The sequence below is a fragment of the Orcinus orca genome, chromosome 16 (genome assembly GCF_937001465.1).
Source record: "Orcinus orca chromosome 16, mOrcOrc1.1, whole genome shotgun sequence".
NCBI classification, from domain to species: domain Eukaryota; kingdom Metazoa; phylum Chordata; class Mammalia; order Artiodactyla; family Delphinidae; genus Orcinus; species Orcinus orca.
In genome coordinates this window covers 78,753,021-78,766,442 of record NC_064574.1, presented here as the reverse complement: position 1 = coordinate 78,766,442, position 13,422 = coordinate 78,753,021, and the positions used below count along the sequence as shown (strand labels likewise).

Below are 13,422 nucleotides of genomic sequence, written 5' to 3'. Positions count from 1 at the left end.
AGGACCGTCTACAACTGTGCTTTCTTCAATTCACCCAAGTTTCATTTCACAAGACTCACACAGTACTAAAGATTAGTAAGAAAAAATAAAGGCAAAATAAAATACAAGACACAAGGAATAAGAATTTAAGGTATGTGAAACTGTTACACAACTCAGATGGTCAGCAAGTTTAAGAATCAGTTCCACAGTAAGATGAGATGGCTCCAGCAGTCTCACAGGCAGTTTGGAATAACCCCGTGCATATGCTAATGATCCATTTACTAACAGCCTTCCAGTCTACCTTGGAAACACTTGTTGATTCTCTAAGGTTTAAAAAATAAGTTCCATAAAGTAGTAAAAATAATTCTGATATAGTAATATTTATCCAGAGTTTATGTTATCTCCAATAATACCACGTCCACAAGTTGTTTACCAGTCATTATTCCGTCTTTGTGAGGGAGATGGAGGAAGACATCCTATAACTAGTGCATGTATATGGTAACTTTCCATACCATCCCAATTGTAATTCATTATCACCCAGCCATATTCAAATTCAAATGACAAGTAACTAATTTACTTTTATGCACAGCAAAAGATGTTATACAGGAAAATAAACTTACACCACAACTAGAGAATTAGCTGCCAATCTCTGTACTTTCCAAGTGACAGTTTTTATATATAATGGTTGAAATAAAAAGTATTTAAACAGCTCCCCTTGTAATATTACCTCACAACTAAACAAATAATTCATTTTTAATATAAAAGAGATTCTTGGTTTTCTAGGGTTATGATCAGTTAAAAGACAAATGACAGGGATAAATCCATAAATAATCCAGAGCTGTAGTTTTAGTCAATAGTATAAGCACCTTCTCTCACCATATCATTCTCTGGATCTGCCAAAAACAAAGCAATATGTCTCTTTTCCTCACCGGGCTGTTGCTAATATTTAAATGATTAAACAAAATAGAGCACCTGTAAAAATCAGGAGTCAGACTTCCATAGAAAGCTATGTAAATCCAATCACTGAAAACTTATAAAATCCCATAGAGAAAAGGAAATAGCATGGTTTCTACAGGGACATTATCATAACTAACTTATCAACAAAATGGATTTGTTTTCTGTTTGCCTGTTTGCACCTGGGGAGGGGAGGTAAAATAAAGAATCAGTACGTGGATTTATTTAAACATTCAAAAAGCTTAGTAACATTCTAGGGCTTCCCTGGTGGCGCAGTGGTTGAGAGTCCGCCTGCCGATGCAGGGGGCGCGGGTTCGTGCCCCAGTCCGGGAGGATCCCACATGCTGCGGAGCGGCTGGGCCCGTGGGCCATGGCCGCTGGGCCTGCGCGTCCGGAGCCTGTGCTCCGCAACTGGACGGGCCGCGGCAGTGAGGGGCCCGTGTACCGCAAAAAAAAGAAAAAAAAAAAAAAAAAAGCTTAGTAACATTCTAATATATCATTCAGCTACACTGAAGAAATTCACTGTGTAATCAGAGAGAATGTGAGATTAACAAATATGTCCTAAAGAGAAAACATTAAGTTTTTATTATTAGTTGTTATTCATTTATTTATTTATTTTTGCTGTGTTGGGTCTTCGTTTCTGTGCGAGGGCTTTCTCTAGTTGTGGCAAGCGGGGGCCGCTCTTCATCGCAGTGCGCGGGCCTCTCACTATCACGGTGTCTCTTGTTGCGGAGCACAGGCTCCAAACCAGCAGGCTCAGTAGTTGTGGCTCACAGGCCTAGTTGCTCGGAGCCATGTGGGATCCTCCCAGACCCGGGCTCGAACCCGTGTCCCCTGCATTAGCAGGCAGATTCTCAACCACTGCGCCACCACGGAAGCCCCTATTATTAGCTGTTAATTTAAAAAGTAGGAATAATGTGGGAATTTCCTGGTGGTCCAGTGGCCGAGAGCATGGGTTCAATCCCTGGTCGGGGAACTAAGATCCTGCAAGTCACGAGGCTCTGCCCAGTGGAGGGGGGGAGTAGGAATAATGTGCCATGTGCCCAGTCCATTCTCCTTAGATCAAGACCGATATGGCCAATAACACACAGAACTGCTGTCACCTGGATGCCTCAGTAATCCCTCAAATCCAACTTCTTCTAAAACTAAACTCTTACTACTCCTCCACTCCCTCCCAAACTTGCTCTTTAACAGATACTCCCAATCTCACTGAATGGCCCTAGTGTCCAAGTTAGAAATCAGGGAATCATCCTAACCTCTTCAGTCCCTAACTGTAACCACTTAGGTGTTTCTCAATTAAGTCCTTTCTCTCCAATAAAAGAACCATTATCCAAATCCAGCTTTTGATCCTCATTTCTCATTCAGTCATAACATTTTAAAACATGTTAATTGGCCTGACTGGTAATCCTCTTCTTCTCTGGCCCTTTGTGATTCTTACACTCACAACCTTTTTTCTCAGTCTTGTTTTTAAACCCATTTCTTCCGATTTAAAAATCTCACTTGGCCTCAGGCCTCCTAAAATACAAATATGTTGTTGCAAAGGGAAAAATCCTCCGGCCCCCACAGTTCTGAAAATCATTCCACCCATCAAGATTTTATTGTGTTTTATTTTCTATGATTTTTATTATTTTAAGGGAAAAAAAGGAAGAAACTTTTTTTTCCAACTTTTTTCAAACAATATGTATTTAAATACCAAATACTGATTGATTGAGTGTGGTTTTTCAAATAATGACAGTCTCTTCTACCCTAATACAGATCTTTCGTACCCTCCTGTGAAAATCATCATCAGTATAGCATTCTCATTCTGGGTGACCTCATCCATGCCCGTAACTTCAACTACTATCTATATATGCTAATAACTTCTATCACCAGCTCAGTCTCCTCTCTCTGAACTCCAGGCCCATATATAGACTAGCAACATATACATCTCCATTTGGATATACTCAGCAATTCAATATAAGAACCTCCGTAACTAAACACTTCCTATCCGTCCCCCACCACCCTTCACAGTCAAAACAAAAGAACCACTTGATCCTCTTCCATGAAACCCCACACCTCAGATTGGGACTCAAACCCAATCACATCTCAGATGGGGCTTGAACCCACAATCTCCCTGCTGAAACCACACACCTGGTCTCAGGACTAATGAATCTCAGGTTCTTTATGCCTCAGTGCAGAAGGAATGCAGCGAGAGGCAAAGCCATAGGCAAGAAGTAGATTTATTAATATAGGATGCTTGTGAAGGATGCAAGCAGTCAGGCAAGGGAGTTTTCCCCAAGACCTAAGTGGGAAAGCAGGTTTATTTAGGGAGATACACACTCCACAGACAGAGTGTGTGGGCCCTCTCAGAAGGCGATAGGCCCTGGAATATGGGATGGTTAGTTTTTATGGGCTGGGTAATTTCACAGGCTAAGCAATAGGAAGATTACTCCAACTATTTTGGGGAAGAGGCAGGGATTTCCAGGAATTGGACCACTGCCCACTTTCTGGCCTTTTATGGTTGGCCTCAAACAGTCAGTGCGCCTGCGGGGCGTCATTTACAATATTCTAATGTATCGCAATGAGCGTATAATGAGGCTCAAGGTCTACGGGAAGTAGATTCTTCCGCCATCTCGGTTCTAACCACTTTATGTCCTCAGGGGCTGTCATTCTTTTAAGGTTGTGCCCTGCCCCCTTCCCTCCTGTCTCACAGGGTCCTCTATATCAGAGAAGAACACCACTAACCAAGTGATAACCAAAACATAACCCTTGATTCCTCCCCAATCAATCACCAAACCCTGTCAAATCTACTTAATTTCAGAAATCCATCAACTGTACTTCTCTCCACCTCAAGGGCTAGTAAATTTATTTAGACCACCATTATCTACTGCCTAGATTATTTAATTATTTAAACACCATCTAGTTGCCATTAGTCTCAAGGCTGCAGATCCATTCTCAATGCTACAGCCACATTGATCTTCCTAACCTAAAAGCCTGCTTCTTTCCTGTTCAAATTTTTCAACAGCCTCCACTAAATTTAAGGCAAAGTCCAAACTCCTCAGCCTATCTCACAAGGACCTGTGATGCAGCCCTTTTCTGTATCTCTCAACACTGCATCTCCATCTCCACTTCTTCACTCCAGCCATATGAAACTTCTTTCAGGTTTTCAAAATCGGGAATTCCCTGGTGGTCCAGTGGTTAGGACTCAGCGCTCTCACTGCCAGGGGCCCGGGTTAGAGCCCTGGTCAGGGAACTAAGATTCCACAAGCTGCCAAGTGCAGCCAAAACAAACAAAAACAGCTCACTGAGATATAACTGGCAAAACAAACTAAATTCTAACCATCCTTTGGATCTCAACTTAAAAGCAACCTTCCCCAGGAAACATTCCCTTAACCCTAAAATGTGGCAGACTGTACTATTTTTTCCAAATATCCACCTCTCTTCCCTAAGAGGATTCTACACCTCCACCCACTGCCATGTGGCTTGCAATGCCTCCTGGGAAGAGGAAAGCACATCCCCTCCCCACAAAGGCTGGGCCCTGCCACATAACTTGCTTTGACCAATAGATGTGACAGACACCACTTCCAGGAAAAAGCTTAAAAAGCTGTCATGGTTTCCTCCTGACCTTTCTGCCACTAGAAAAGGTCGCTGCAGACAGGGACTGCTCCTTCAGCCTGAAACTCGGAATAAGAAAAATGTGCATTTCCTTTTTTTTCACCTGTTTTCTTTTTTTCAAATGTGGCCCTAGAAAAATTTTAATTACATGTGGCTCACATCACATTTCTGTTGGATTGCACTATAAACCTAACGATTACGTCTAGGAATGAATGTCCTCTGACAGCACAATTTTTAACTGACTAGTCATTCAAATTAGATTAATTTCAAAAGTCTAAAACTGAAATTTCTACAACCACCCCTAACATTAGGTAGTTTTAAGTTTATGTAACTCTGTTCTGGTTATTACTTTGATTTATGCTAAGAGAAAAGTTAAAGAAAAAATAAATGAAAGGAGAAAAAAAAAGCCCATGAGAAGGATATTCAGGGACTTCCCTGGTGGCGCAGTGGTTAAGAATCCGCCTGCTAATGCAGGGGACATGCGACCGAGCCCTGGGCTGGGAAGATCCCACAGGCCATGGAGCAACTAAGCCCATGCGCCACAACTCCTGAGCCCGCGGCCTGCAACTACTGAAGCCCACACACCTAGAGTCCACGCTCCACAACAACAGAAACCACCGTGATGAGAAGCCCACGCACCACAACGAAGACCGAACAGAGCCCCCCCAAAATAATAATAAATTAATTTTTTACAAAAAGAAGGATGTTGAGTCAGCTGGCTCTAAATCCTATTTCAGATTTTAGGTTACCAAAATAAGTCACTCACTCTCAAATAACCGCTCAAAGCAAATGCCAATTGTGGTTTTTATGTTCCAGCGACTGCTGCACTTATAATTGCAGACAAAATGTCAAAGCAATTCTCCAAAGGTTGTGTAAGCTATAAATGATAAGTTCAAATCCTAGACTATCTCATTATGCATCTACTTTTTCAAGAGTTCAAGAGCTACTTCCTTACCACCATATGCTGCCCTTCTTTGTTCTCTTTAGCCTTGTAAGTATTGTTTCTTTCAATAAAGTACCTGATAGCCTGAAAGGAAGTGGCCCATAAAAGTATGGAGGTTAAATAAGCATAACTATAACGCTGAGAGTTCTAAGTGAGAAGACAAAGCACCAACTCAAGGTCTGCTTTTTATCCTATTTTCTCTCTTTGGACCAGTCTGTCATTAAGTTAAAAATAACTCTAATCTGATAATAACTTGTTACTTTAAAGAAATTAAATTATAAAAATCGACATAAGAGCTCAGTATTCCAACTGCCCAATAAAATCCTGTCTTGCAACTACAACTTAACCCCAGCTCTTAAAACACTCTAGGCAAATCAAGTTATTCTTGCCTAGAGCCAGAATAACTGTATATTCTAATACCCCCTCCTTATTACACCATCTAAAAGTTCTCATATTGATGCTACTAAGGTTATGAACTAGTTTCTAGGCTTTAGAAACTAGGATAAAGCAATACAAAAAAAAATTTAATCTACAGCAGGCCACTTGTAGGTTCAGTTCCTCCTTAAAATCTATCTTGACTTAAACACAGTCAGTGTAGAATTCTATTGTCAAATAATCACATCAAGAAGTGATTCCAATAAAGTTAATTTTTCAAACCAAGATCTACTGTCTTGCCAGCAGTAGTACTATCCTAGGAAGCAATGTACCATAGATTTAAAGCTACAGTACAATAAACATCAACATATAACCCAGTCATTAAACGTGTGCATCATTCACAACCACTGTAAGTTTAATGAAGATGTACAATAATACCTTCAAGAACACAATGCTCACAGCTTTAGGTCAATAAAACACCATACAAATTTGCCATAGAATATACATGCAACCAAAAGGTAGGTATTAGGAGAAAATTAAAGTATGAAGTCCTATTAAAACATAATTATAACTATAAATTAAGAATTGGAAATAACAATACTTCAAATGCAGCAGTTACCCAACCACATACTTGTTCTCCTCTATGAAATCACTAATAGCCTAATAAAGAAATATGCCAACCTGCCAACCACACAGTACAATTGTTTAAAAACCATCCTCAAAGTGCTTCCACTTGTAGAAATTACCAAGGGAGCAATTTTCCCCCAATATATAACACAATTTAAGAACTCCTTTGTTAAAAGGGTTCTAAATACTCATATGGGAAATTTTAAAGATGAAGAATTTTTATTAAATACATAACAGTTAAAAAGTTCCACATATCAGTTTTCAACTGTCATCATTAAAAAAAACTCCTCATATGTATCACTGTATTTCAGCGATTTCAGTAAATGATATGAAAAGGCCGGGGCTGCCAGTTCTATCTACAGCCATTTTTTACAGAGCTCAGTACCTAGTACAGACTTAGAATTTGTCTCCTCCCTATCGCAGTTTCTGATGCTCCACTAGAACCAGACCTGAAAAATCAACAACCAGTAATATTAGTGTGAATAACCATCAACTGCTCAAAAGATGACATCTGAAAAGGATATGGCAGATTCCCAAAAGTAATTTTTTACTTCACCGATGTTTTGGAATGTTATTTAAAAAAAAAAAAAAATTGGGCACTTTTAGAATAAAGTATTTGGTAGAGCTAGGGCACTTCTCCAAAACAATCCAAAAGTCCTAACAGGACATGAAAAAGAACCAGATTACCACTCCGACCCCTCCCTTAAATGCACCTTATCATACCACAAACTGACACAAACAATGGACTAACATTATTAAAAGTGAAAGAATAGCATTCCATGTTCCTCTCTTGATTTACTTTCAGGGATGAGGTACGAGGAGCACTGAATTCTACTCCTGATTCTCATCATTTACGGAGTGTGTGACCTTTAGCAAGCCAACCTCAACTGTGTGGGCCCGCTAGGCATACCCAGGCAGGAGAACCCCACCATCTCCAAGATCCATTTCAGCTCTGAGATGCTCTAGCTGCATTTCTTCAAGAGCCCTCCTACAGCATGGACTCACTTGCCAAATCCCTTTGTATGTAAACACCTAACATCCGCAAACTGCACTCAAACAAGAATGAGGTTATCCCATAAAGCATTACATTAAAGGGAGGATCAAAGAAAAATGAAATCAAATGATATAGCTCACACCGGCATTTCCTTCCATACTGAAGCAAGCAAACTGAAACTACTAAGAAATCAAGTCCTTCCAAAGGGAAAGGGGTGATAAAACTAAAGAATACATTACCCTTCACTCTTGAAGCTTTCTGTACACTAAAGAAAGCTTGATTCAGAAAACTTTTTTACACTTAAGCTTCAAAACGGATCTGGCATCCATAAAAAAAGTAAATAAGAGTCGTACAACTTTCAACTAAAAGACTAATAAGCTTGTGCAAGAAACCTTAAGCAATGATCAGAAGAAAGGGTGCTCCTCATTTAAAACATCAGCCTCGTGTTTCTAAAATACAACATAAAAACTTTAAGCGTGTCTTTTTGAAACGTTGTTAAAAGACAAATACTGATCTCCTATACATCGTCAAAATTCCAAATCTGTGCATGCCCAGGGAAGGAAGGCATCCGCTCCTCCAAGGTAACTTTTTTACTGCCTCTTCTCTAAGTCTGGACATTCATTCTTGGTTTTGTGCCTCACAATCCTGTCAGTTCATCCATCACCAGCCTAAAGTCCACTCGGGAGAAGCAAAACACAAATGTCCCTGCAGAGATCCGGGAAGACGCAGTCGCGACTTGTACAACCCAGATCACGAGGCCGCTCAAGTACAATTTCCAAAACTTAAGTGGAAGGCTTAATTTATAAAGAAAAAAGCAGCAGCAAAGGAAACCCCGCTCAACCCTCGGTACTTACGGCCTAAAGCCAACCTCCTGGGGCGGGGGGGGGGGGCGGGATAGAGGGTCGTTCATCTACAGCGAGGCCCGGTGACAAAGTGCGGGTCAGAGGAAAGGATGGAGGGCGCAGGGCTCCGGGGCGGCCTGAGCCGGGCCGGCCCGCCCGCCCACCCCCCCGGAACGGCGGGCCTGGGGCTCGAGCTCGGGGTGCTGGCCCGCCAGCGCTGGGCGCGCTGACAGCTGCCACCGGCGCGGGGCTGCGCGGCCCACCCCGCCCCACCCCACCCCGCGGGCGGCCTGGCCGGCGCGATTGGAAAAGGATACTCCCGGGTGCGGAAGGCCTCCTGAGTGTGCGCGATGGTGAAGAGCGGCTCCTCGCCGGGAAGCGGCTTCACCAGCGGGAAAGGCTTGCGGCCCAGGAGCGGCGCCATCGCGGCGGCAGCAGCGGCGGGGAAGGCGGCTGCTCCTCAGCGCGCCCGCGGCGTAACACTAGGCCCCGCGGCCCGGAGCGAGCGCCTGGCTCCCGGGGGTGGGGTGGGGGAGGGGAGGGGTGAGAGGGCGGCGCGAACTCGGCTCCTTCACTGCTGGCGCCGCCGCGCTAGGGCCATGGAGAGGGACGCAAGGGCACAGAACTCCCACGCACAATGCCGCGCCGCCCCGAAACCTCCGGCCAACCTTCGCTACGGGTCCCCGCGTTCGGCAGTCACGACTCGTCCTCAGCTGCACCGGAGGAAATTATTGAAAAATGGCGGGAGATTCCCCTCCTCCCCCCGGTCCGGCCAGCGCACACACTAACATGCTCCCCTGTGGCGCCGGTGGCGAATGCTCCAATAGGCGGAGAGCTGGTCAGCACCCAGCGTTTATTGGCTCACAGGAGCTGCCGCTCTGCGATTGGGTCCCTCCCCCTTCCCGGGCCGCCTAGTTGGGTTGCAGCGCACTAGAGGGCAGTATGAAGAGGTGAAAGGTCACGTTATGTAAGCGCCAGTGACAGGAGCGGGCCTCCAGCGGCGGAGTTGAAAGTGGGGGACAGCGGGGGACCGAAAGGCCGAGAATTCAAAGAGGTCAGGCCAGGGAAGCCCTCTAACATACACAGACACTACGCCATCTGTCACCGAAGGCGACACCGACATCCGGGCACCACTGTCCGTGTGGTGCGCCGGAGGGGGGAGGGGGAGCGCGCGGCCAGCGGCTTTGTCTTTTCACTTGGGCTCCGCCCCCTTCTTAAAGGCACCGCTCTCGGCCACGCCCGGAGGTGCGCGGGTGGGGCGGATGGGAGGAGGGCTTGGCGGGAAGTAACCTCCAGACCTTACCTCAGCAAAGGTTCTACGAGGGGTAACTTGAGCCCCAGCCTTGCTCCCCCCAAAGTTACCTGCTTCTAGACTAGAGTGTGGTTGAGATCTGGATATTAGTATAATGCTTGCTTCTAGGGGCTTGCTGGAAAGGATAATACAGAATCTTCTTTGGAAAAATATATTAAACGACATGTCTATTAAAAATACATACCTTCATTCAAATAGTCTTTACTAGCACCTACAATGTTCAGGGCCCTGCGTTGGGTGCTACAGGGGAAAAAAATGAGACTTGAAAAAATGAGAGACAAATAATCACAGTTCTGTGTGATGAATGCTGTACAAAGTGCGCAGTAAGAAAACAGCAATAATTGTGCCTGGAGAGTGAGAACATTTGAGCTACTTCTCCAAGCACACTACACCCACATAGTCCAAAATCTTCTTGGCTATCCAGTACAGTCAGAAACACACTTATTAATCATTCATCCCTGGTTAAATTGTCACCCTTGGTTCAAAAATCTTCAGTGGGCTTCCCTGGTGGCGCAGTGGTTGAGAGTCCGCCTGCCGATGAAGGGGACACGAGTTCGTGCCCCGGTCCGGGAAGATCCCACATGCCGCGGAGCGGCTGGGCCCGTGAGCCATGGCCGCTGAGCCTGCGCGTCCGGAGCCTGTGCTCCGCAACGGGAGAGGCCACAACAGTGAGAGGCCCGCGTACCGAAAAAAAAAAAAAAAAAAAATCTTCAGTGCCCAGAACATACCTTCCCAGCCTGGTCTTCGACAGGGCTAGACTGCTAGATGTCCCTGAATGGCAGCATGCCAATGCCAGACCGTTTTCTCCTTTTCTTCTCACCTTGAAGTGAGAAGGATACCCCCCCCACCCGCGTAAAAGGTAAGTTCTAGGTGTCAACTGGAAAAAAAAAAAAGCACAACCTAAAAGTTGAGAATTATGTTTTATTTGGCAGACAAAACCGAGGATTTAAGTCCAGGACACAACATCTCAGATAGCTCTGAGAGACTGCTTGGAAGAGGTAAGGGAGGAGCCAGGATACATAGGAGTTTTTGCAACAAAGACCAGGTAGTAGTCAGAATATCGAAAGATTACTGTTAAAGAAAACCAGATATCTCAAGTTAAGAAATTTATTGCTTTTCTATGTATGGGAAGATGCAAAAGTCAGGGCTCACTGAAATCATTCCTTTGATATACACCTCAGCTATCTGGGGCCAGTATCCTGTGCTTTCTCTTCCTGAGTTTGGGGGTCGGCAGGGGGCGGGGGGCACTGCTAGATGGCGGGCATCCTGTTTCTATCCTGAGTTCCCTCATGGCTCAGCTGTAAGGTGGTGGCTTGTTGCCTGCAACATCCTTTGTTTACTGATGTGGCAGGCAACATTTTTGTTTTCCATTGATATAGGTCAGACGCCATCTCTATGAAGCCCCTTCTGATCACCTAGCAGAGAAGGGAGCTCTTCCTTCAGTAGCAATTTCCTCTAAGAGGATTAGGAGAAACCTCAGAGGATGTGGCATCTGAGTTGATTGTGAAGAGGTAAGTAGCACACTCCACTAGGCAGAGGAAATGAGGGACGAACCTTCTAGGCAGAGGGAGCAGCAGAGCAGACTTGGTAAATTCAGGACAATGTGCCTAAAACATAGGGATTTTTCAGGCAGAAAGTATCAAGAGATGAGAGTAGCAGAGGAAGTCATCATCCTGGCCAAAGCGTGTGAGGGTTGAATTGAAGCGACCCTATAGGAGGTAACTGCAGTAGTTTGTGGCACTGGTGGCAAGGGCCTCAAATGTGTAGCAAGATCAGTGGAGACAGGTGGCCAGATTTGAGGCACAGACTAAGTGGCTAATGGGATGGACACTTGCAGAACTAGATAACTAACGGCAGACTACACACAGAAAAAGAACTCCAAAAACATCCAAAAAACAAATTTTGGAAACTTTTGATATTTAAAAAAATGCATCTAATGGCACATGAGAATGGTCACCATAGTCATTTCAGTGCTTGGGGCTGCTGTGGACTGGAATCCAGCCCCTGGTGGTGATAAAGCGGAGATCTAAAATGGGAGACTCAGTGATGGACCCAGTTTCAGCCATAAGAACCGGAGACCGGTACCCTGGAGAGCCATCCAGAACACAGTTGGAAATCCTGCAGACCGAAGTGGAAGCTAGAAGTGGGGCTTTGTGAATACAGCCTAGTAGCTGGAGTCCCAAGAAAAGGAGCTAAGAAGTGTCTCTCCAAACAAAGAATAGTGTTTACCTTGTAGAGATGGAGTTATGGTTGGTTTTATTTTCTTCGTTATCTTTTTGTATATTTTTCCATTTGTTTTTCTATAGTGATTATATTTTCATTTTAAAATAGAAAAAATTAATAAACTTTAATGTGCCTATTGCTTGGTGGTTGTCCTCCATTTCTTTCTATGGCTCCAATTTACAAACAATGGAGCTAATTGACACAAGATTTTTTAACACCCCTCTTTCACTGATGCACACTGAAACCCTTGATTAGACAGTTTCAGCTTGTCATTTTTTTTTTTTTTTTTGACTGCACCATATGGATAGGGGGGATCTTAGTTCTCTGACCAGGGATCTAACCCGTGCCCCCTGCAGTGGAAGCATGGAGTCCTAACCGCTGGACCGCCAGGGAATTCCCTACAGTTTCAGTTTCTGGCTGGTATTTTCCGGCCTGTCCTGTTGGTTCCTAAACCTCAAAACATCCCAAATCTGCAGTCTGTGATCTCTGTTCCCTCCATCACCTGCTCTGTGTGGGTGTTTTTTATTTCTATTAATGGCCCCACCTTCCTCACAACCTCACAGGCTCTGCCTTGACCTCTCTTGAGCTCCACAGCCATAGAGTCAATCAGATGACAGCAATTCTGCCTGCCTAAAATCGTGAACCATCCCCTTCCTGCCATCCCCACTGCATCCTACTTCAATTATTTCTGGCCAAAACTACTACTGTAATGACTTTCTTCTTTAAAAATGTTTTAAACTACATTAAAATTATGTCTTTTTTCATGGTAAAATGGACATGGTTCCAAAAAGGAAACATATAGATGGAGTTAAGAAAACAAATAGTTCTACAAAAAGCAGCCCTGCAGTGCTCTCCCCCATCCACTTCCTGCTTCCCCCAGGCACCCATTTTCAATACATTAAGCTGTTTCCTCTGGTATTTACCTCCCTATTTCTAAATAACATATATATTGCTGTTTTCTTTAGTTTTTCAGTTTTAATATTAGCTGTTGACTTTTGTCAGTGGAAGATGAGAACTTAGCCCTCTTATATCCCCCAGAAACACCATACACGTATACAAGCATATATAATTATGTTGCAATAGTTCAATCAATAGTCAGTGTGTAACTTATGATTATGAATTATTCACAAATGATCCACATGGTGAACTGATTGCATTTCCTTTCTTCTTTTGTTTCCCCTGGTTTGCCTCATGTATTTTACTTTGTTTTCCATATACCTATTGCTGTTCTATCCTCAAACTCACAGAACTGTAAGTCTCCTCTTGATAAGTGCAAACATATCTGGATAAGGTTGGCAGGGTCCTTCCAACTTGTCCCCTGCCTCCCTCTCTTTCCTCTCCATGGCATCTTGCTATGTCACTCCCCTGTCCTTGGCTTCTAATGGTTGGCTTCCTAAAGCCAACAGAGTAAAACCAAACTCTCTTGACGTGACCTTCAAGGCCCTCCACAATCTGTCCTGTGTTTCTGTTTCTTCCCTCAGACTCCTTCCTCTTCAGCAAAACTAGGTTTATCTAGGTTTCTTAATACTATTCCCCACTAAAAGGATCCTCTATTTGATTCTTTTCCAAAATCTGCCTG

At 44.0% G+C, this 13,422-nt stretch overlaps 1 protein-coding gene across 2 annotated transcripts in view; it reads right to left on the bottom strand.

Moving 5' to 3' along the window:
• The window catches only part of BAZ1B (bromodomain adjacent to zinc finger domain 1B), a 66,596-nt gene extending 57,477 nt beyond the window's left edge, over positions 1-9,119 (bottom strand). Inside the window, exon 1 of one of the 2 annotated variants that reach the window (XM_033426351.2) lies at positions 8,626-9,119. In XM_033426351.2, coding sequence (XP_033282242.1) covers positions 8,626-8,732 — 107 coding nt within the window. In that variant the 5' untranslated portion in view covers positions 8,733-9,119. The remainder of the gene's footprint in view (positions 1-8,625) is intronic. The other variant, XM_033426349.2, reaches the window with a different exon arrangement.
• Positions 9,120-13,422: the final 4,303 nt, after the last annotated feature.